Source organism: Manduca sexta, chromosome 17, assembly GCF_014839805.1.
Source record: "Manduca sexta isolate Smith_Timp_Sample1 chromosome 17, JHU_Msex_v1.0, whole genome shotgun sequence".
Taxonomy (NCBI): domain Eukaryota; kingdom Metazoa; phylum Arthropoda; class Insecta; order Lepidoptera; family Sphingidae; genus Manduca; species Manduca sexta.
In genome coordinates, this window is record NC_051131.1 from 4,476,545 (window position 1) to 4,501,140 (window position 24,596).

A 24,596-nucleotide genomic window follows, 5' to 3' on the forward strand; every position below is an offset into this window, starting at 1 on the left:
AGAAGCTAGAGGTCGATGGATACAAGACTTTACAGAAAGAGGAAAATTTCGTAAGAAGAATCTTTAAAAAAACAAATAAGTAAAGGCTAACAATCAATGTTGCCGAGAAAAAGTCATTCTTTTCATAATAATTAATTATGTACCAAACGTAAAAAAAAATAAGTATTGCAACATATTGCATAGTTATCTTTATTCATATAGTTAAGTAAATTTGATCAAAACAAAACAAGACTCACTGAATAAGATATGAATTTTATATTTCAATAATTACCAGAAAGAACGAAACTTAAATATATTTGGATTACTTATTGATAAATTGAATTGATATATGATTGGCACATTCAGGTTATTTAATGCGCTCAACACTTATAAACACATTTTATGTAATAACGAATGTGTGTCAATATCAACGATCTCCTCCGAGTTCGTTGACGTTTCTTCACATCTCAATAAAACTTCGAAAGTGGCACAACGTCCGAATATTACTAAAATGATGTATAATTTCTTATAATCTTTTGAATAAATAATATCGTATTAAAGAGGAAAGGAAGGGCATAATTCAAAGGTTTGTCTTAATGATTAATAGTTGATAAATTTGTTTTCATAGTTTCATATTAATCACAATTCACACCATGCTAAACTACCATGCATCACTCAAGCCTCATCCAATACAGCACCATTAACGCAATAAAACAACGAGTTAATTATAAAGTTTATTCACAGGACGCAGGAGGGAATAATAAACATCAGATACAAAACATTTTTATTTATATTCATATCCCGCTATATTAATGTACCATTCGTACAAATACAACAATTAGCGTCTATTCTATACCTATGTTACGCTACATTAATTAGATATTACGTGACATTAACCTAGAGGAATGCTCGTGACGAATGAGTCTTTATTGTAATGAATATCATCAACACTTACAGGCACTGGTCGTTAAAATTAAACATGAAATAAAAAAAGAAATGAATTTCGAAAATCGAATAGAATGAAACAATATCACAGTCTCGCTGACAACTAAGCTTGTACTGGCGTATCGGAACATGATCGTGTAAAAAAAATATTCTCTTTGTACTATTAAGTGCGTTATAATTGACAAATATTGTCTGTTAATAAAATTACTTGTAAACACACGGTTCAAATTATATTAACATAGACAAAACTCTGTCAAGTTTAGTTTGTTACAATTCAATTCAAAAAGAAAAATAATTCGTTGTTTGATTCAATTAGTAAAAAAAAATCACTTAAGCTAAGCTGCTTGATGTTTATAAATAATGGATTACCCGATATCGGGCCCGCGGTAGAGTTCTCACTAGCACCACACGTGTGCTAAACTTCAAAATCACATTTCCACGTTGCAAACATATATTGGCCTGTTAGGGTTGTGGCAAGAGAGTATTGATATCGATAATTTGGAAATATAGAAGTATACAGAACGTAAAATATCAGAGACGCCATTCCAACTTCACCCAACAACAGTTTAATAAATTACATACTACAATCAAAAATGAAATCGAGCTGCCGCTATCCAACTCACAGCACTAAACAGACGAACATGCTTGTAAAGTGGAAAATATTTTGATGTATACCACACGTCCGGGTTGGTGTGGCGTCTACCGCGCCGCGATAGTGGGGTACTGTACCTGCAGGGCGTTCTTCGCCGATACGGGCGTGGACGAGGCGCGCGGACCGCCGACACGCTGCCGCCGTGCCGTTAGTGACAGTGCGAAAAACGAACAAAAGGAAAAAAACACGCGTTATTGCAAACTTATTCCGCTATATGGTACACTATTGACATACATATATATAATGTACTGTATCGATTAGCGATATTAAACATCGATAATCGATGTTCATCGATATCGATTGTTGGATGCTTGGTTGTGCACTTAAATTGTAGTTTTTTTATGACAAAAAAATGTATAGTCAAAAACTGTTGAGAAATATAACACCTGAGATCAAAAAAAAGTTACCTAGCATAATATTATGGCGTTATATTTCCAAGGAATTTTAATATCAAATTCCTCTACTATCCGCAACATAGTGTGTATGTAAGAGATTCTTGCTCATTAATCATCTCCCATTTTATTTTTATTTAAACCCGCCCGTAAATAACTCATTTTTTTCCCATCTAGCGGAATATAAAAAGTTACGACAGGTGACGCGTGACGTCATCTGTTGTAAATGCAAAAAAGGAAGCTAAAAACAACCAACACTAAAATTATGCATATAAGTATGTATAACTAATGTAAACTGTGCTTATGGCATATGTACGTATTAATTAAATGTTCACAATTCAATACCTTAGTTTCAAAGTGCAACAATATCAGGGTTTAGCAAATTGGCGTAATCTAAATACAATTAGTTTTTGGACTTTATCGCGATTTTTTTAAATTCAATTTTTTTCTGAAGACTGCGGCATTCATACTTACGAGCCGGAGTAAAAAAATCGAAACGTCGGGAGAAAATTCAAATATAAGAAATCGCGATAAAATTCGGTAAGTAGTTGTATTTGTGTAACATACGCGTAAACATAAGAAATCGTTATAATTTAGCGTGATTAAAACAATATATGATAAATATTACATGTATTTTTTTTAAAAAAATATATGCGATACGGCCCCTTGCAAAATTCATAAATGAATGTTTTTTGCAAAGTGGACATTTTTTATATTTTTTTAATACTAAAGAATAATTTTGAGACATAAGGCTGTTGAACTATTAACCTAGGTATTGAAATGCTTTCGCAGGATTAATATCAAATGACTTAACTGATTCGGTAAATACGATATTTTAATAATGAATCTTTAAGTGTCCGGGATGTAAATTATACATACAATATATGTGATTATAAAACATTTTTAAGTTTAAAGTAAAACGTGACGCGCGAGGCGTCTGCCCAAGTTTGACGACCTCTGTGTCGCAGTGGACAAGAACTCAAGAAAAGCAAGGTCACAGACTCACAACTTAGATCGTCGCATTAAATACAAGGAGATATGAGCTTACGTTTTTACTCATTTTGAACCCTGATGATTATTCCTCATGCATAATATATAAATTACTGGTGAATGTTTATTAATTCTTTATATTATACACCTTATCTTATAAGCCATAAAGTCCTTTATAAAACCTTATAGCCTTCCCGAAACTTATTTTTATTGAGTACAAAATCTTATTAATAACTCTTATAAAATATCGTATTTCGCCATTTAAGTCATTTGAAAAAACCCTTGTGTATGGTGAGTGGACTAATTTTGAAATTGTGTTTAAAAGAATTAAAACAAATCTAATATTTGCCTTCTGTATGCATAATGATCAATGACGTGTTTTCATGAAAAAAAAATACTATGGTTTGTTTTTATAGTTGAATACCTAAAATCACAGCACCATGCCTGATGAAACTTAAAAGTGTAATATACAGGGTGTCCCAAAATGTGGATTCAATATTTACGTCACAAGTAGGAAAGCGTATTTGTATCTTGATAGTATAACATTTGAATTGTTTTTTTAATTTTCGAAATTGGAATAAGTATTCTATAAATGGACATGTATCAACATATTATTACATATCTGTGTACCTACTTAAGGAAAAATACTCGGAATAGGCAGAGATTCTTTAAGAGTCGTAAAATTTACCCACTTTACTAGTAAGTTACAAGTCATCCCTGATATTACGCGGCGTAAATAATGAAAGCCAATCTGCAACACCCTATGTAATAAAGAATTAGTATGCGCAAAAACGATTAAATGTTAATTTTCACAAAACACATCTCAAAACTATTCAGTCCCATAAGAACCTTAAAAATAATATCACAGTGTAAAATATATAATATAGATATGTATAGCTATTGCAGTCTTTAAAAAACTAAAACGAAACTAAATGAAGATACAAGCATCTAACAACCGATACCTTAATGAGATGAATAATCTGAGAGCGACCATTCACAAGTGGGCGATTAAAAATAGTAGTGAATGGTCAACATAATCGATAATAATCGATAAAACAAAAACGAATAAAAAAATATAATATATACATATAAACACAAGGGCCAAACCAAGGGGGTGCCAACTACAGACAAATAAAACTCAAACTGAACCATGCAACGATAAGCTTTCTACAAGAGCCTCCTTCTCTATTGCATGTCACACCTTTAGTTCCATATAATAATACATGAAAGTGAGTCATATCGTATCATTCCTTAAAAAATATCAAAAATTCAGTAAGTGCAGTCTGCATCAAGTCAAAACAATATCACAATACGTAAATATACGAGTAAGTATGATTATACGATAGAAACATTTAAATGTATACAACATATGGGTAAGTGAACTGAAAGGGCGACACGCAAGAGAAATGGTAGCTCTTCCCGAAGCCCGAGAAGTGAGTGCGCGGCGGCGGCATCTCAACGAATATGTCGGTAGGTGGCGCGACCCCGCGGCTGGCTCGCGTCACGGCGGCCGGCCGCCCGCCCCACCGCACCACCTCGCCGCCCGCGCCGCGCGACCGCCACACCGCCGCCCCACTAGCGCCACTAGCGCCACTCGCGCCGCTCGACTCGCTGCGCCGCGACCGCTCCGACGCACCCGACACACCCGACGCGCCCGAACCCGACACCGCTGACCGCCCCGACGAACGCGTCTCGAAACTGAGCACGCTCTCCGAGCATCGCCACGACTTGGGCAATGTCTCGCTCGCCCAGCGGCGCGGGTTCAGCTCTTTGCATTTAGAGTCCGATCGAAACACGATATCGTAATAAACGCGCGGTTGCGGCAGAGCGATGATGGCGCAGCGGTCGTACTCGACGTGCTTGACGAGCAGCGTCTTGTCGAGCAGGCTGGGCGCGCTGCGGTGGTTGCGCGGCGCGGCCGGCGGGGAGCGCGGCGAGCGCGGCGAGGCCGAGCGCGCGCGCGGCTAGCCTACCTGTGCGCCCAGCGACGTCACCCCGAGCCTCACCCCCGCGCGCGACGACGCGATCGACGTGCCCAGCGACGTGAGCGACTCGCGCGAGTTGGACCGACGCAGCGGTGTCATCCTGCCGTTGCTGTGGATGGCGCACGCGCCCGGCTTGCGGTTGGACGGCGACCGCGACACTTTCGACACGGGCGCAAATAGCCCGAAGCGAGGTGCGCACTCAAAGTATCTGAAAAATGAATCCAACTAATCAGTTTCCCGAGAATACATTGTCATGACAGTCACATGGCACCTTCGGTTACCTCTTCCCGTCGACAGATCCGTCATTTTTGCCAAGCGGATCATCCAGCTCCACACCGGCCCAGACACCCGGAGCGAACTCTGTCGGCCCGACAAAACGAAGGGTTCCAGCTTTGCTGCCTCGACTACTCGATACTATGACGCGATCACCCGTGCGAACTTCTCCGTTGGTCGTTGTGGATATAGAAGCATCTAAAAATTTATGAGATAAGACTTTTATTTAGCAGGGAGTAGATCTCATTAAATAATATGTATAGTTGTGATATACTGACTCATCTTGCTGCTGACAATGCTGCGGATACTTCCGTTCGGTGAGAGTGTGCGCCTAGGCCTGGCGGCGCCAGACGGCGGTCGTTCGAACACGCTGCCCGCGTCGGACACTGGCGAGGCATCGTGCGGCGTGGCCGATATGAGCGGCACTCGCGTCAAGCGAGTAAGCCGAGAAAATACACCACGCTTTTCAGGACACTGAAAATAACGCACGCCCGCTACCGATCCGTCGTTTTTACCTGTGGGGGAAATTAAATCAAAATGTAGCAACGAGCAAATAACCGGAACAACGAAACAAAATAAATGAAAAGGAGTGAAAAAAATATTTTTGCATTAATTATAATGAAATAAATTAACATAAAACCGATTTCACCAATAATGTTAGATAAAGACTTCAAAGGAAAATAATACTAATTATAAATGAGAACAGGTTCTCACCAATAGGTTCGTCGAGCACAATGCCTGCCCATTCTCCAGGGGCGAACTGTGTTTCTCCGATGTAGGCGATTTGGCCGGGCTTAGTGCCGCCCACCCAAACGCGTTCGCCGATTATGAAACTGTCAGTGTCTTCTGTCAAAATGACACTGTGATCTGTAATTACAAGTGAGTACATTATAATTCCTCAGTATATGAAGAATTCGTAATAGAGTATAAAGATATATTATTGTCAAAATTACCGAAAAGCTAGTTAGAAATATCTTTGACTTGAATCTTCATAAATAAATTGAACTGAAGACAATATGTTTTTAATATTAAATATGAAAGAACTAACATGAATAAGAAGTAGAGAAAATGATATAACATAATATCAATTCTCATGTATCAAGTGAAAACATCTTAAGAAAGTGCAACGACGGGGACAGAAATTTCAAGACATTTGAATATGCATCGAGCCGTCACATTAGCTATTCTGTGCGCACGACATGCGTGCAAACACATGAATATGCACCGTTATATGCAAGTGCAACGGCCCTCGAGGAGGACCACGCGCTATCCTGTATTCATATCACCGCGTTACATCGGAATTAACTTTCGCTTCATTCAACAAACTGCATTTGACTTCCGACACGATAACTGTAATAAACGATAACATTCAAGCTGAAGTCATGCTTTGCTTTCAACCAGTGCATAAGCGCCACAACAAGCACAACGCAATACGATTGCTGGGTGTATCTAGAGCCAGTGGCCGGGTGCTGGTCGGTGTAGCTGCTGATACTATAATCAGCAGTGATAGGGTTGCCAATTATAATGCTTCAAAACAATAGTTGAACTATTCACTTCGGTCTCATTTAATTGTTGAAAAAAGTATTGATGCATTAAATTACGCATAAAATGTGGCAACCCCTAAGAAGTGGTGATACACTACGTGTTTAGACAAAATTATGTCCACAATAAAGTCCCAACTGTACAAGAATGCACTTTATTGTGGATAGTGATAGAGTATCATGTCGGATGGTGCTGGGTTACCTGAGGACCTCCTGAGGCCGGCCTCGCTGAGCCGCCGCGGATGTTTCTCCCAGAGTACGTCCATCGAGGTGCCGCTGTAGTTACTGCTAGCTGTGACCACACAAAAAGCGACACACACGCACATTAGCCACAACACAAGCAACGCTACTCAAACGTAACAAACTTTCGTGCTCGCTACTTAATTTTTTACGGTTTAGTTTACGTTTCACTGGCCGTGTTTCCGAGTGTTGTACAGCGCAAACTTGAGTTATGATTTATAACCAACTTTTACCGAGTTCTGTACGGTTATTAGATATAATACTAACATCAGAATGGAAATACTCTGTTATGACGTCCATATTAGTTTTTACATCCATTCCAGGCTATACAAATTCATTGTTATTCTATTTTGCACACGCATGGAACGCCTTCTTACGACTTTAACAATTATACGACAGAAAAGCCATTACTCGTGAATAGGCTACGTTTATTCAGCAACGACACAAAACAAAACAATAACCGATGATTACTATTAGATTTAAAGACAATGCATCTAATTAGTCGTAGGCGATTATTTATGGCATGCGTTTTTACTGTCATTATGTATACAACCTGTTAAAAAAGTTACTTGGTAATATTAAAAGCGAATTTTAGAAGTTACAAAATCAATATATTCACTTTAATTACATGCTGTTCTATAATTACTTATTACACCGACTAACAATGTTATCTCATGTTATTATTGTTATACCACGTTAATACATCACTTTCGGTCATGCTCCAAAATACCTATTTCTCTCACAGCATAGTTAAAAAATGTTGCATAATGTTACGTATTAACGGAATTATTTTTTTCTCACGCTAGAGCATTCAACGTAGTAGGTTGCTTTTAGTGGCTTGCGTTATGTGACCGTCACCTAATGACTTAGTTTCTATAAACCTCCACCAGTATAATGGGTCATTCCGCCACAAGTGATGATGGACTTACTGGACGCCTTGCGATATGTTCGCGGCTTGTCCGGCTGACTGCTAGACACCTCGTCCTCCTCGGCTTCGATTAAATCTGCTCCGTGGGATTGTACAAGAACGACATTATGAACAAGTGACCATGTGCACCATTAGACATAAACTGTGGTGATTCTGATTGCATATATAGACAGCGCGTGCAGTACTAAAGGTATGACAGGAAGCACGTATCATGCTCGCTCTCTCCTTACATGCGGTATGGATCACTGTATAACGGAACACTCACCAGACAAATGTTTTCTGGACAAGTCGTCACTGAGCTTTCTCAGCGTATCCGAGGAGCTGCCGTCTACGACAACAAAAACATGACACATAAAGCAAAAAATAAAGAAAGAAACATGCTGACAGAATCAACATTTACTTTGTGTTGATACAGATGGACACATTCGTATGAAAATACATAAAATATGGAAGAAATGAATATTGTCTGCTTGAGATTGTTTGCAATAGTCGATACGTGAGAATAAATTGTTAAACAAAACGACATTTCAAATTACATTACTTTCACGCACTACAGAAGACCGTAATAAATAACATCGGATTATCTCAAAACATTACACATGAGTTACAACGTTATAATACCAATTATAAGCACTTGTGATCAATCAATTGCAGCAATTATTGGCAATAAACAATAGTGATCGATACTAAACTCGGCCGAACAAGATAACCAATTGCATTAACGACTTGTAAGGAACATGTATACACTCATAGCACTGGTTAGCACTAGATATAAATTGACACGTCTGTGGAGACGTGCGGAGGTCGGCGGAGGCTGGCGGCTAATACAGGCCCATAGCGTGTCCGGCACTTTTGACCGGAGGCTGATTAATCATCGAACAGTGTGACAACTGCGCAGCACGCCGCACGCCGGCCTTGCCGCCGCGCGTGGGACTCCACATCATAATTCAAGTTCTATGAAGAGTTTCACACAGACCCTATGACACCTACACGGGGCGAATAATGACGGCTATATTTAACGTTGATGCACACTTCTTTGCTGCAATGTTTGTTTCGCGAATTATAATGTTTTTTTCCTGTTCAAAAATTAAATCTTAAAATGTTGTTCGTGTACAGTCCACATAGGGCCTTTGCTTCGTAAGCAATGAATTTTAAGATTCACAAGAATAATGATTAATTGACGATGTTGATAAAACGTGCCATAATATTAGAATTAACTTTAATTCATCATCTCACAATGCTATAATAAAAATTCCCATATGATCGCATTGCGTCGTATAACAATGAAGATTTTCCGCGTAGGTTACGTTTATATCTTACGCTTTGACACAACCGCATTACTTAAAGATCTTCAACAAAGACATCAATTTAATAAACAATAAAAATAATTGGAGTCAGGTGTGTCGAATTAAAATTATTACGCGAATTATCGTGAATAGACGTGAATAAATTATTAATAACTACAATTGATTGTAAGCGCTATATACCTACTATCGATTAAATTGACATCTGCGCTCTCCCACTCTATTATTGAACTTATTCGAATACAAACCGTTGTCTTCAATTTGCTTTGAGACTGGTGTTTTATAAAGAAACATCAAACGTTCTTCTATACAACAGTATTGAACGTGTAAATCTATTTTTAATAAAATGTATTAGAATCATATTCTGTTTGCAAGTTAAACGTCTGACTTCCATTGTCATGGTAAAACGACATTCAACATTTATTTTATGAACAACTTCTTACTTATTCATACAAGATGTTTTTAATATTATCGACGGAGACAAATTACAGCTATCGTGTAATACAATGCCTCTAGTGGCAAAAAAAATATGAACGCGGTAACTTTAGTGATAATGTATTGAAAAACATAATGTATTCATATTTTGTTCGAACAGGTGTACAAGACAAGTGATCCCACGCCAATAACACTGATCTGCACTAGTCATAAATACCTTTTTATGTGGGGGCGATCGAATGTAGTGGCGATAACTCCTGTTCGGAATCCATTGACGTAATGGTTGTACTTATATCGGAACCAGTACAACCGGAAACGGATATAGAAGCCATAAGACGTTTGTTTTGATGTGCATGAATCAAATTAATTATTTCATTAAAAACACATTCATTCTTGTATGCTTTTCTCCTAACCGGTCCGTCTTGGCTTTATATTATTATTTCTAGTAACATTATGTGTTTGTATATTGGGTTATGAATTTCAGTTGTCATCTATACTTATTATGTATGTCATGAATTTATTTGCCTATAACACGTAACTCTGACCTCGCTCTAATTCATCGCAATAAACTTGCCCGTGTTGACACGATTTCTAATAGCTATAAGAAAACCACACAAAACTTTTTAGCGCGCGTGGGGACGAGAAAAATTACACGATTCGCAAAAATGATGTAATTGAACAACAAACACGAACATTGTTTGTACATTTTATTAACGCATGGCGGACGATGCTTGCCAACGAACCGTGTACAAAGAATTTTTAATGACATTGCTTTTTGTGGTCAAGTTCAAGAGTGCTTCGAAAACACGTTCCGGTATTTTCGTATATCGAGAAATAAAGTCGGCTTGACCCACCGCTTTTACGTTGCGTTCCCATTGGACCTAGTAATGAGGTATCACTTTCCCAGCCGCAACACTAATTCATCAATTAAGGGCAATTTTGCGGAGCGCTCTCATGTTATGCTAGTAAATTGATGCAACGAACACATGTTGCAAGACAGATGCAATTCTCAATGGCAATTACACAGTTTAACTAATAGTACTAGTGGATCCAAAGCTTCGTTAAATGATTTTACAGCAATTAAGGTTAGATGTTGAGACGTGGCGTGAAGTTTCGTATTTCCTGAACTTTTTCCGCGCATGTAATTGATTGGATTAGGTTTTTTGTCGTAAGAGATTAATCGTTATACACAAGAGGTTACGACTGAAATTAATGCATGAAATAGTTTCATAATGGTCGACTATACTCATTTGTGAGAAACTATTTGGAAACTATGAAATGAATTTAGTAAGGCATAGACCTAGATCAACGGGCTAATTGAGTCGCGTAATGAGGAAGTGGATCGAGGCGGTGCACTGAAAGTTTAAATCGGAATAAACTGGCCGACTTGGCCGCAACAGCTGCTCTATATAACAGCAGCAGGTATGAAGACCATTATAGTGTGCATAACATTCATGTTCTTACATCGAACGATTTGGCTGGTCGAAATATCATCGTAAGTAAAATTTTGACGAGACATGTTGATTATGTATATATTATTATGTTTATTGATATGCATGTTATTGAAATGTTATTCATGTTATATGTCGTCAGAGCTGCAAGATGGTATATGGCATTTTGTATTCTGTGGAAAATAACTGTAAAGAACGACTGGACCGTATCCATATACGGCAAAAAAACACCATTATGTTTTGCAACACACATCGCATCATAAATTTGGAGAAACTATATATTTTTTTGTAATTTCTGATTGTTTTATAACAAAATATTTTTTTGAAACGGAGGTAACAAAACATAATATGGGTATAATCACGTATGTCATTCGCATACGTTTATTAAGATTCATCATACGTAAAAACCGATTGAGATTCCAATCCTTAAAACAATATAACTTCATTAAAATAGTCAATTCATTTATGAACGTTCATGGCCATAAATAACAGTTATGACTCAATAATCATTAAGATACTGTTATTAATTGATGAATGTATAATTAGTTCAATTTGATACAACATATGACGATGATGCCCAATACAATACACTGAACGGATGAATAATTCAATTGAATTGATTGGTCGGACAACGTCGTCCTGTAGGGCCGCATATGGTATGAAATTTGTTTGCCAATCAGGACACGTTCGCTCCCGCTACGATAATGGGCCCTAATGAGCCGCGCCACTACTACATACGGAATGCTAATTACAGGTCAACACTTACTTTAAAGGGTAATAATTAATCCAAAAGAAGCGTACAATACATGCCGAAGAATGGAGAAGATCAAGCCATAACTTTCCAATTGACATATAGAAAGTATGATCACTTGTAAATTGTACACGAGTTCAACATCATATAACAGAAACAATCATATGCAGAGAACACCGGTTATAACGGCATTGAAGAGAACTAATCTGAATGTTATATCCGATCGTCGTTATAAACGGTTTCTATAGTAATTGAATTCGTAGAGTAATAACAGTGCCAACCTAAAGTTAGAAGTGAAATTGCGGCAACTTGCAAATGGATTCAGATGGAATATTGAATAGAGAAGCAAGAACAAATTTATTCGTGCTTCCAGCCAGATTCGCAAATAACATAAAAACAACGTAGTATTTGTCTAAACAGAATAAATAAGAGGGTATAAAATTTAAATAAACTGTTTTTGTTTGACTAAAAATTCTCGACGCGACAGTCTAAATTTATAGCAGGTCAATGCTTGAATAAAATAAAATTAAGTGGTGGCAAATAATCCACTTTAAACTAAAATTAATTCAATATTATTTTTTCAAAAAAGTTTTGAATAATTCAAATGATATATAATTTATGATACACCTTACAATACTAATCAACAAAACGCCAAATGCTTTAAAACGTTTTCAAATATGAATATCAAACTGTATTTCCGTACAAGCATTTATTTAGCTTTCACTATCAGACAGGAAAAATACAATTGGAAGAATAAAATGCAAATTCGGTAATGTGAGTTCTCAAAAAACTGGTGGTATTATCAAATACGATAATACTAAAATGGCATTGACATTACAAGGAGAGTTGTTAGAAGGGGAGCCAGTCACGAAGCTAAAACTGAACACTGCAACGTGTATGCTGGTTCTCAATGCTACGTTTATAGCTCAGATCGTTATCACTGACAAATGCATTCAGTAATATGGTTCACTTGCTGTTTAAAGGCAGCACCTGGCGGCAAGTTTGTTGGACAAAGCGAGTGTGTACCGTTGTCACAATTCTATATTTTCCTATGCCATTTAAATTTTGACTTAATTCAAGAGGAATTTTCGATATAACTTTTTCTTTGACACTACTAGATAAAGAAATATCTCTCAAAACAGAGACAGTGATTCTACGAGTACTAATAGAATATGTAACATTTGGTAAATCAATAACAATTTACGTAGTTACTTGCTCGCTAAATTATTCCACAGAAGCCGGCTCGGCGAATGAAGTCACATAAGCTAACTCTACCTGCATATTTTATTATACACACGCTAATGACTACAGCGGGCGTACACAATATACTGTCAAGCCGATGCTAATGGCTATTCGAGATGATGACATCAACATTGCTGAGACGTGATGAAAACACGTACAAGATTCTGGGGCAAGCCCTTTAAGCGCCGACCACGTCTTACATAGTTAAGTAAACAAGGTGATTCAGCGGTGTTGCACATGGGTCTTGGTATGGTCACATACCTGTACTGGTCAAATGTGAACATTTTATACAGTGCACAACTTACGCACCGTTGAAGTTCGTACTTCGTAGGGCCACGCGTTTTTTAATCTAAATAGTCGACAAATATCGACGTAATTTTTTCCATTCGATATGTGTTGTAAGAAACGTGCCATCTAAATACTTGCATTCGAAGACAAGAAAATAGACAATTAAACATTATTTACGTCTGTAGATCTCTGTTGGCGTGTTAATCATAAACAAAAGGATCCTGGTACGAATTCCACGTACTAGATATTATCTAACACTTCCAAGTTGTTCAACAGCATCGCCTTGAACTTGAGTGCCACTAAAACAAACTAACGCGGCCTGACGCAAGTGTTTTGTCAATAAATCAATTTACATTGGCCGACTAAGTGACTACTGCCTACACCAAAACGCTGCATAAAATCGTCGTCAAAATTGCAAATGATTGCTATTTACTACTTTAAACCTACATTTATTACGCATCTGTCTATATTCCAACAACAAATCGATATTTTAAACATTAATAATATTATGTATGAGCATTTTGATCATAATCTTGTGTTCGGTATTGGTATGCGACTCAAACACGTAACTAGTCTAGTAACAAATTGAAAATATCTATAAAATATAAAAGTTAGAAAACACATCATGTTAATAAAATATCTAATATATTCATAATTTCACGTTATGGTTCTACATGCATAATGAATACTGCTTCAAATTATATATTTTTTGTATAATTTTGAGTGAAATATCAACGATTAATACAATGGAAAAAATGATATTAAATTTTCAAGGAATGTAGTAAACAATGCCAGTGATTATATATCATTTTTCTAAGTAATCCTGCAATTATATAGCTTCCATAAAATATGACAACGATTAAGAATGAACGTATCCGAGTATGAACAAATTTCTAACATATTTTACCTATTAGAAATGATAAACCACATTACTTTATTAATGGTATATTATCGATAATCAAGATACCGATCGTTATAGCGTACTTAGTCATACTTATGCTATGAATAATAAAGACACAAAAATAATAAAACAACGTCATTATTGATTACAAGATTGCCTAATTAATTTTAGGTCGACAAACAAGCAGTCTGGCAATATAAAACGATAATAATTTATCATTATGCAAATGTTTTCTTACATTATGAGTGTAAACAACGATAAATGTACCAAAAAGTGTTTCTAAAGTCATTAACATCCTAATGTACATTATTTAGTTATAAAATATTTTTGGAATATCTATATATATAAAAATGAATCCCTGTTTCCCTTGGACACGCCATCACGCGTGAACAGCTGGATCGATTTAATTTTTTTTTGTGTTTGTTGTCAGGAGAAGGTTTTTATGAAAGAAAAAATTAAAAAAATTGCCCTGAAAATTAAAAAAATTAGGAAAACTTAACGAAAATATTAATTTTATATAACTGTCAATTGTTTGAAATAACTATCAGCGATTGACAGAATGCGCGCTGCAAATTCATAGTTAAGACGGGAGAACGTCTGTCGGGTCAACTAGCCTTAATAATATTTTTTTTAGAGAGACGTTGTAGACGGGACACCTTGAGTACTTCATGTAAGCCGACGAGCACAAACATTATACTTGATAATATAATATTTTTCGTTCGTGGAATCGATGTTATTCAAAACGATGAAACTGCAATCCTTTCCAAATCAACATCATATTTGTCTTCAAAATTTCAAACTGGCAAAGTACATCAAAGGTGAATAAACTAATTCTTATTGATAATATTTAATGAATAATGAGATTTTGGAGTGCTGCCAGCATAGTGACGTAACAGTTATGTTAAACATTGCATATTCATCTTTCCTACATGACCAACAGAAGGGCAAAGACCTTCTCTTACATTATATTTGCGCCACCAACGAAAGGTCAGACTGTTGATAGAATATTAACTCAATTATAGTGCCTATCAAGACTTAAGGACTTTTATTGCCTGACTAGAATCAATATTAAGAGTTAAGCAAGTAGTTATGAGCTCGGGGGCATTTGTTTCTCGAAACGTCTGCCGGAGCTTTAGTCATATTATCACAAACAATGAATCAGATCTCAGAGTTTTTACATGTAATAACATGTACATACATGACGGAAAAAATTGAAATAAACAAGTTGAAAATGGCCGGACGCGATTAAGTAAAGAAGAGAAGTAACGTAGGCGATACTATCACGTTTATAAATGGTCATCATGCTTCGCTAAGGTGAACGTGTGCAACAATCGTTGATTGAAAATATTAATAAGGCGATAACGCCTCCGCATTTAAATAGCAAACAAGATCGATATTGGGGACTTTCGACTACTGAACACGTTCATAATTGGTAAAACTAGTTTTTTCGAAAATGTGGAATATAAAATACAAGTGATAATAAAACTAGACAACGTATTCCGGTACGTTGCCATAAATACATATTGTATGACATCGATTGTATTATTTTTGAAATATATTTTCATGAGATACAATGTGGAGTATTGAGATTGTTTGCATGCCTGAATAAAACATGCCAATATTTTCCACTAAGCCCAAAAAAATGCGGAGGTATAAAAATCCATTCGGACTTTATTATAAAAATATTTGTTTCAATATCATAAAAATCGTACAATATGACAACATAATAAAAATAATAATATAATACGTTCGATAAATTTAATAAAAATATATCTTGTACTTCACGATTTCACGCTTATCACTGTGCAAGTTTGATCACACGCAAAGCTAACAATTACTCAGTTTCCAGTAATAAGTACAGCCCTAGATAATAAAAGGTCTCGTGAGTACGAAGAAGGCGTTATAAATCTCGCTAGATAGCGTTTTACTTTGACGCTATTGGGTTATCGTTTGTTGAGTGGAACTTACGAGTTTAAACGTGAAAGCCACTAAATTGCCTAATGAAAGTTTAAAGCAAACAGATGCCAGTAATTTCTTCAGTATAAATGTGGTTGGTTATAAAAGTTAAATGCTTTGTTCCTGGCACGCGGTGTGCAATAGCAGGAAGCGGGCGGGTCAAAGGGAATCATTCAATAAGCGCCTTGTAGACTAGACGGCGCCGGCTGCCGACGGCTATAAATAAATGAAACGTCTTCGACTCGTACAACCTATATACATGTGTCGAAATTCATACGCATTTGGCTGAATTCTCCGGATAATATCTACTTCATACCCCTTAAGATACAATAGATTTCCATGAATACGTTTTGAGTCTACAAAAAGTTATCCTTTTTAGTAATACTAATATCAAATCATAATCATATTATAATATTATAATCCTAATAGCATAATAATATACAAATATCATAGTTGTAGTTCAGTCAGTGCAATAAATATTGTTTACATCACTCTTGATTATCTAATATTGTAAAAGTACACCCTACATTAGAATTCAAGCGATCACTATACAACTGTCGATAATAAAATTCAAGTAATCTTAAGTCTGTGAGAGTCATCGGCCAGGAGGAAAGATAAACTGCAAACGAGACGTGACTTCGCATAGGCCAACGCGGTGTACGAACGAACGTGGTTGGTATAAACAACCCACGATAAACCACTCAGATATCCTCAAATATGCAAATTTCCAGATTTATTTACCGTCAAACGCATATCAGGAAATCAAAAGTTAAATTAAAATCTTACTTCAAAACAAGTTTTACGCGTGATCGTTGCGTATGACTAAGTTAGGCGACTTATTAAATGGCGCCGCGCGAGAGCAAAAACTGGTCAAGTGATTGACATGAGTACGCTCCCGGGCGAAGTCATTTAAAATAACCAACATTGCTTTTGCGTACAGGTGTATGGCCGAGATTGCCACGTGAGATGGATGGAAATAGGAGGTATACAGCCATTAATGCTAAGGATTCTCTGAGATACGGCGTCGTGACACGGATCGCCTCTTTATGAGCTGAGATTAAATTCTTAGATAAAGGGAGCACGACTAAGTACATGCACGTATACTCATAATTGTATTATATATGTAACATATAAGTAGAGACGTGCAATAACGTCGCGATATTAGGTCTCCGAGACGTCGGCAGTGGGCGTGAGTGGCACCTCCGGATTCGATCAACTTCGATCAAAGTTACATCTCAATTTTGTAATAAAAATAACTTGTAAGACAAGCTGCCGACTGACGATTGATTACCTAGACATGTTTGGTTCGGTCTGATACGCTCGAGAAGAATCGCTATCGACGTGAAATCAAAACCCTGGTTCAAGGTGGCAATGTAATTAATGATTTGTTGTTGTTCAAAAAACTCGTCTCATACGGATTCGATTACGCCGAGAGGACAAAAAGCGAAACTAATTGTTGTAATGGCAAACGTTGTCAGATGATGCATTCGTTTGTTGTGCAAGGAAGTCACGTCAAACTTGCTCGGGTCGCACCTGTTCAGTAATTTTTCCACGGTTGACCGACAACAATGCCAACTCGAGTAATTGAGCAATTCCAACGTGTAGAGCACATATCCGATAAGGATAAGAGGCGGGAAGTTGGTCTATTTTCGCCTGTACATATCCTTCATGGGCGGAACTTATGAGACTTTACATATTGCGCTAACCTTATCTGCAGGACACAGATTATTATTCAACATGACGCAGTGATATTCGTATTTTAAAGGCGGAATGTTCGAGAAAAACAAATACATACGTTTACGTTACAACCAGTTGACAATAACAAGTTAGCGATGAGGCCGACTGTAAAAAGACAAACCAAAAGAATTACTTTTTGCGGTTTCTTTGCTTTTCAGTTGTTATGGGAGGTGACCTTGTACATTACGTAGGTAATATTTTCATCGCACCGCACGGTTAATAATTAAATAGCTGTAGGTAAAACATAGCCACTATTTATTACCTACGTTAGACTTGCATGACGTGTGTCACGCTATGAAGTATGGTAACAATAAAGAAGCTGAGTTATTATGCAACTAGGCACCACTAACTAGCGACAATGTAAATACACACTGGATATGAACAGAAGGCTCGTTTAACTACAAATTTGCCTAACAAAAGCTGGCGTGTCGTTGATACGGATATATTTTTAACGTGCGACGTAATATGTTTTTTGTTAGAGCATTAACGCAGCTTAGTTTAGGTAATAAATGGAATTATGAGCGTGTGCGTGTCAGTACGTCTGTATGGGGGCCTCATCAAGGGCATGATGCACTTATGGTTTGCGATGTGCCATGTCATGTTGATCCAAACAAGGCTAAGTACGTTGAGCACGGTAATGGTTGGTATATTACGTTATTAAGGAATACGCAAGTGCACCGGCCCTCGACGGTCACGGTGAACCTCTCACAATAAAATGGCTTCGAGAACTAATGTCGGCCACCAACACCGATCTAATAATAAAGCGTCAATCATCGAAGACTGCATTAAAATGCATATACGGCTAACGGCACTGCTAGTTTTACACGCGTACGGTGAATAAATGAATTTAAATATGGTTAAACTGATTAAACTGCTGTTCTCAGACGTTCCATGGAGGCATGACAGGGGTTCGATTTGGCCTCCCAAATCGAGTCTCACAGGGAGAGATGCCGCTCCTCCGGCGGGTGGTTTGCGATGGAAGCCATGTGCTTATTCTTATGTGGATGTTACGCAATTTCCCTAATCGAGGTCTTTTAAAATTGGACACATATCAGAATGCATATACCTATGTAGGTAAAATTATGTAATTGTAGGCAGTACAACCAAACAATTCATGGATATTAGCATTTTACAATAATATTAATATTGATATAATTTTTTATTAATCTATGTTAACTGTTTTAGAGACCATCGAGTAAAGATCACGCAGTCGACTGCGATAATATAGTTATGTTTGTTATTGATATAGGTACGTTCTAAAACATATAAATAGTATGTAATGCATATATAATACTATTTATGTATTCTCTTTACGAATATGAAATTTTATTACTCCTGTGAGGATGAGCCGGATTAAGCATTTCCTTTACCACTCCACGCTGGCTTAATGCGGCTTACGCGAGAAAGCTCAACTGAAAATTTAAATCTAGGCTATTGCCACGAAATTATGCTTCATTTTGTTTGCATATAAGAGAAAGTTATGTTTGGAAACGACAATATAATTGAGAAAAAATATACAATTTAGCAACATTAACGTCGTCGCCACAACAAAAAAATTCGGACTCATCAAAATTCATGTACACGACTTTAAACGTTATACGTCATGAAAATAGTTAAGACTCTAGTGAACTACAATAATATAATGTTTTAGTTTCACTGATATACTCTGCGTGCCTTTGGAAATTCCAGTTTATATTGGTAAAATACCATTATTGAAACACGCAATATTTATACACTGTCCCACTGCTGGACACATACCTTCTCTACTACTGAGAGTGATTAGGCTTTAGTCCACCACGCTGGCCTAGTGCGGATTGGTAGACTTCACACACCCTCAAAATTCCTATAGAGAATTTCTCACGTATGCAGGTTTCCTCACGATATTTTCCTTCACCGTTAAAGCAATATTTGCTTTTGTAAAACATTTAATTGATTTATAAATATCAAAGTCATTTCTCAATATATATTTTATCTTTAACCTTTTACATTTTCAGTATTATCATTGTGATCAACACAGATCCGTAACACTAACTCGAAATGTTCATTACAAGACTTTACATGAGTCGTAGTTTTGAACATGTATGTTTAGCAGCACTTAGAACTTCGTGAGATCACGCGACAGTCACGAACATTATGTACATAGTCTATATTTAAACGTGAAACTACAATTGTGGCGAAGTCCATACAAAATCGTCCACTTGTTCGGTTTCTGAAATAGAATGAGGAGACGTCACCGTGACCGCAGATCAATAGCAGTGATTTCATGCAGGGTTTCCATTTACCATACTAGGCATTAGGTGAATGGAAACATTGAAGTTGAACGTGATGCATAAAACAATATTTCTTTGCCTTTTATGGATGATAAATAATTAAAAACCCACAAAATGCGAAACTTCGAAAAACGATGGCAAAATATTTTATGTAATTTAGAAATATATTTAGGTGTACATGATAGCCAAAATGAATTAATATCACATGCCTAATGTTGTTAATAAACGTGTTTATATTTTCTTTATGTGTAAAAAATATTCTGCATATGTTATGAATACAAAATATATTACGATGTTATTTTATGTATTTCATAGCTTTTACATTTTGTAAGTAATGCTTAAGTTTGATATGAGATAGAGCAACCTTGAAATACGTAAATAAGGTAAAATCCCTTATGCTCATATATCTTGTTACTATAAACAGGCTTTTTATAAGACTCGAGTAAGATTCAGTATTAAGTAGACACGCAAAAGCCTCTTGCCGCGGCGTAATTTTGCGAAGGCAATGTAGAGCCATGAGATTACTTTACTACGCCGCACTGTAGTGTTTAAACTAATATTGCTAAACATTCGAGTAAGTCATAAATACAGTATACATACATTATAAAAATATATATGTGATATGTTTAAATTGAAAAACTATTAAATCAACTTTATACGTTAGAATTCTAACTGCATTTTTTAAATTTTGAATACATCATCTAACCAGATAACAAATTAAACTGAGTAAATAGGTTTAAATGAACTATCCCTATATATACTATATATCCATCATTAGTTTTGGAACAAATTTACTGAACAGGAAAAATAATCATATGGTAATAATAGCATATTCTGGTTTAATCTTCTCAGGGAAATTATAAATTTGGAACCAACACATTAATAAATTGTATGTATGTATTATTGCAAAATCAATTAATAGAAATATTATCGATGTTTATAAAGGCTATCTACTTACCCACTTCGATTATTAAACAAGTGTGACATACTATAAAATAAAAACATATGTATAAACTACAGCGACATAATTACAATTTCGCCGCAATACTCTACATTCGAAACACTCGATGATAATGTAAACAAGTGTAATGCAAAATACAGCAAATTGTTTTAACACAATAACCTTATATCGGGTATTCGGTACGTATTGTACATCTAGATCACATAGCACGTCTGGTCGGTTAGCACTAATATATAAACTTGTTTACGATAGCACTTAAATTAGGTCTAGAATATAAGCACTGTAGTAAAATATTATATGAACATTTAATTTAGTCTTTCTATTATCAATATTGTGTTCGAGATATTGCGGTTAGTTAAATGAAGATGCCTTCTAAGTATAAAATCTTTTGGAATAGGTCATAGGACCAAAATTATGACACTACGTTAAAGCCAATTATTTCTTAACTAAAAATGTATCGTCCTATTTTATGGATTGATTGATGAATGAACTAAATTATTTCGATCTCATTTATTAAATTTAAACTACTATTTGTATGAAACAATAAGGGAAGACTATGACTATTGTTTGCGATATCATGTTATCACTAAACCTACATTAAAAATGATTCACAAGAACAAACACACTTGGTAAATAACGCACATTAGTAAACTTTCGTTAATTTAATTAAACATTGTAATGTGCTAATAAATTTTACGGGTGGAATATAGGGAATTTCAACGTAGGGTTTGTACTTACCGGAGAAGCTAATTCTCGTCTCGACCGGCATATTTATAGGATCAAACGCTTAGTCTTCAAAAATGCAGCCTCTCCCGATTTGAATATAATAATAATCCAGTTGAGTTTAGTGGAATGCGTATGCCAGTAGTGGTAGCGTGATGCAGATGCACGGCAGTGTGTTGAAACGCGCGATTGACTCGCTCGCCGGACGTGCACTGGCGCCTGGTGGAAGTGGCGGCCGGCGTGCGGCGGGCGGCGACGGTTGCTCCGAGCCCGCGCCTCCGCCCTCGGTGGCGCACCGAGCCCTCGATAAGGCTAAGGCTCTACTTTGTTTTTGTTTTGTGCGCGGCGGCTGCCACCCCAACCCTCGCCGGCTTCGCACAACGCCAAATTCAAAATTAAGCTCGCAGTGCGACGTTATTGTGTATGTTTATTTCAGAGTTAATGTTATTTATAAATCATCCCGCATTGCGAAAATATGAATTTTATGCTGAAATTTAATTATGTTAGATAAGTACCCAAATGAGTTAATGGTACTTTTGATTAATGTGTACTTAAATTAATAGTATTATGAAAAAGTTTTACGTAATACAAGAAAGGAGGTAGAGTTTATGATGGGATGTAGGCAATAATAAAATTGAACTAATAGCTTTTGGAGTGCCACATAATGCGACTCAAACAAATGTTGCGCTTCTCACGGTTTCGACTTAAAGGCGTTTATGTATCTTTTAATAGGTTTACCACAATTGCAATATACTTTCAAGACAGTAAACTAATAGTGACAGTAAGTACTTTAGTAACGCTTAAAACAGACAACTACGTCAAAGTTAAAATGAAACTATTTGCGCTCAGGCCTTACACACATTTACTTGGTGTTATCCCTTAAATGTGTATTTTACTAAGAAATATTGACATCACTTAGTTGACTTAACTTATCAACAAAACACAAGAGACAATGAATTTGCTTGTCTTTTCTATAAATAGTGATAAGATAACAGCGATAAGGTGCGTGCTGCGAATTCTTACATGAACGTAGGACAGTGTACTTTATCACTTTATAGGTATTACGTAGAACGTTAAATATAGCAAATTAATACGCTTAGTTTGTTTCGTGACGGCAACAACTGTCATGGTTGAACGGGGCACGATTCCTAAACCGGTCAAAGAAAGCGAGTTGTGTATCGTTTTAAAATGCGAGTGAGTCACATCGCCGCGATGTATTCTCATGCGAAATATTTCAACTCCTTTGTTAATACGCACATACTTTATCTTACAAAAGGGCAGACTCCGGCGGGATGTGGCCCTTAGGCATTATAGTCGGGAATAAATGGAACGTAAGAATTTATTCCAAAGATATAACAATCCACCCGTGACCTTTCTACGATCATTAAATCATGATGTACGATAATGCTGAGCCTTGAAAAATTGGGCGAAATAATTCTGCTGCCGCTATCTGGCATGCGAAGATAATTGTTTATGTCAAGAAAGACATTACATTGCCGGCGGGCGTTTTGTACCTTACAAGGGGCCTGTCGGAAACAACTGAATGTGACAAACAAGTACGCATCCAAGTACCTTTCACTCCATAGACCAAGAGTCCAATAGACCTAACAATAAGTTAATTTACAAACGGAAAGCGAGCTTGGACACAACGGAGGAACAAGCATCCATGTTTTAGTTCCGAACGGTCAGTACGCTTATGCAACGGCAGACAATAAAGTTCAAGCTTCCTTTCACTAAGGTGCGTCTAAGTTATGTGAATTCCGAACGAGTGAAGCGTCTGTAAACTAATATCACGTTTTTGCTCAAAATATCATCTTAAATTTAAAGGGCCATAAAGCTTGCACCTAAGTCGTTACTTTAAACTAAATGCCACGAGTGCATACATTAAAGAGGAGAGGCTACGTTTTAGGATTTTGGATATAAATGAGAATACAATAAATTTATTGGACAATATTATTAAATAAATTTACATTTAATTAGAGTTGATATCAAAATGCGTTAATATTTAAATAAAGTTAGTAAATGTTGTTTACATAAATATTAAACTGGTTAAAATTAATTTTACAATCAATCTTAGTCAGAAGTGACGTCATAATTATCATACATGATATATAATATAATACACGCATTATAAGGGAATTTTGAAAGACAGTAAAAATTAAATTATGTGTGTAGGTATATCGTGTCACAAAAAAATCATACTTATTTTACATAATAATTATTCTAGCAATAATTAGCTTTAGTACTCTCTAAATATATCATAGACATCTTAAATTAGTTTCGAGCACGAAAATATATAATGTTCGAAGTTTGAAAATGGTCAAGAAAAGCTTTTAAAAGCCGCGACAATGAACTCTATTACAAATGGAAACGTTTATTTCCGTTATAGCGGAATACTTCACCGATATTTTTTCCATTTTTTTGTCTAGGATAGGTTCGTATAAAACAGCGATACATTTTGTTTATGAACTGTTTAGTTTGTATTATATCGGAGTTGATTGTATTCGTTTTATGTAGTTCAAACATATAATGTTTGTCTACAACATTGTTTAACATTGAAATAAAACTATTTTTTTGGATTTTATCGCGATTTTTATATCATGTTTTTCTCCCAAAGTTTCGAATACTGCAGCCTTCATGGTCACAGGTTCA

At 36.3% G+C, this 24,596-nt stretch overlaps 1 protein-coding gene across 23 annotated transcripts in view; it reads right to left on the reverse strand.

Annotated features, from left to right (window-relative positions):
* LOC115445150 (restin homolog) overlaps positions 1 to 24,596 on the reverse strand; it is a 53,534-nt gene that overhangs the window by 12,095 nt on the left and 16,843 nt on the right. For 7 of the 23 annotated variants that reach the window (XM_037439613.1, XM_037439614.1, XM_030171285.2 and 4 more), the window contains 8 exons: positions 8,191 to 8,253; positions 7,927 to 8,001; positions 6,960 to 7,049; positions 5,931 to 6,083; positions 5,495 to 5,731; positions 5,225 to 5,414; positions 4,932 to 5,151; positions 1,654 to 1,710 (listed from right to left, as the gene is read on the reverse strand). In XM_037439613.1, coding sequence (XP_037295510.1) covers positions 1,654 to 1,710; positions 4,932 to 5,151; positions 5,225 to 5,414; positions 5,495 to 5,731; positions 5,931 to 6,083; positions 6,960 to 7,049; positions 7,927 to 8,001; positions 8,191 to 8,253 — 1,085 coding nt within the window. Of the gene's footprint in view, positions 1 to 1,653; positions 1,711 to 4,931; positions 5,152 to 5,224; positions 5,415 to 5,494; positions 5,732 to 5,930; positions 6,084 to 6,959; positions 7,050 to 7,926; positions 8,002 to 8,190; positions 8,254 to 8,546; positions 8,562 to 8,676; positions 8,742 to 21,218; positions 21,263 to 21,959; positions 22,188 to 24,596 lie in introns of those variants that run through there. The other 16 variants (XM_030171291.2, XM_030171289.2, XM_030171294.2 and 13 more) reach the window with 15 other exon arrangements.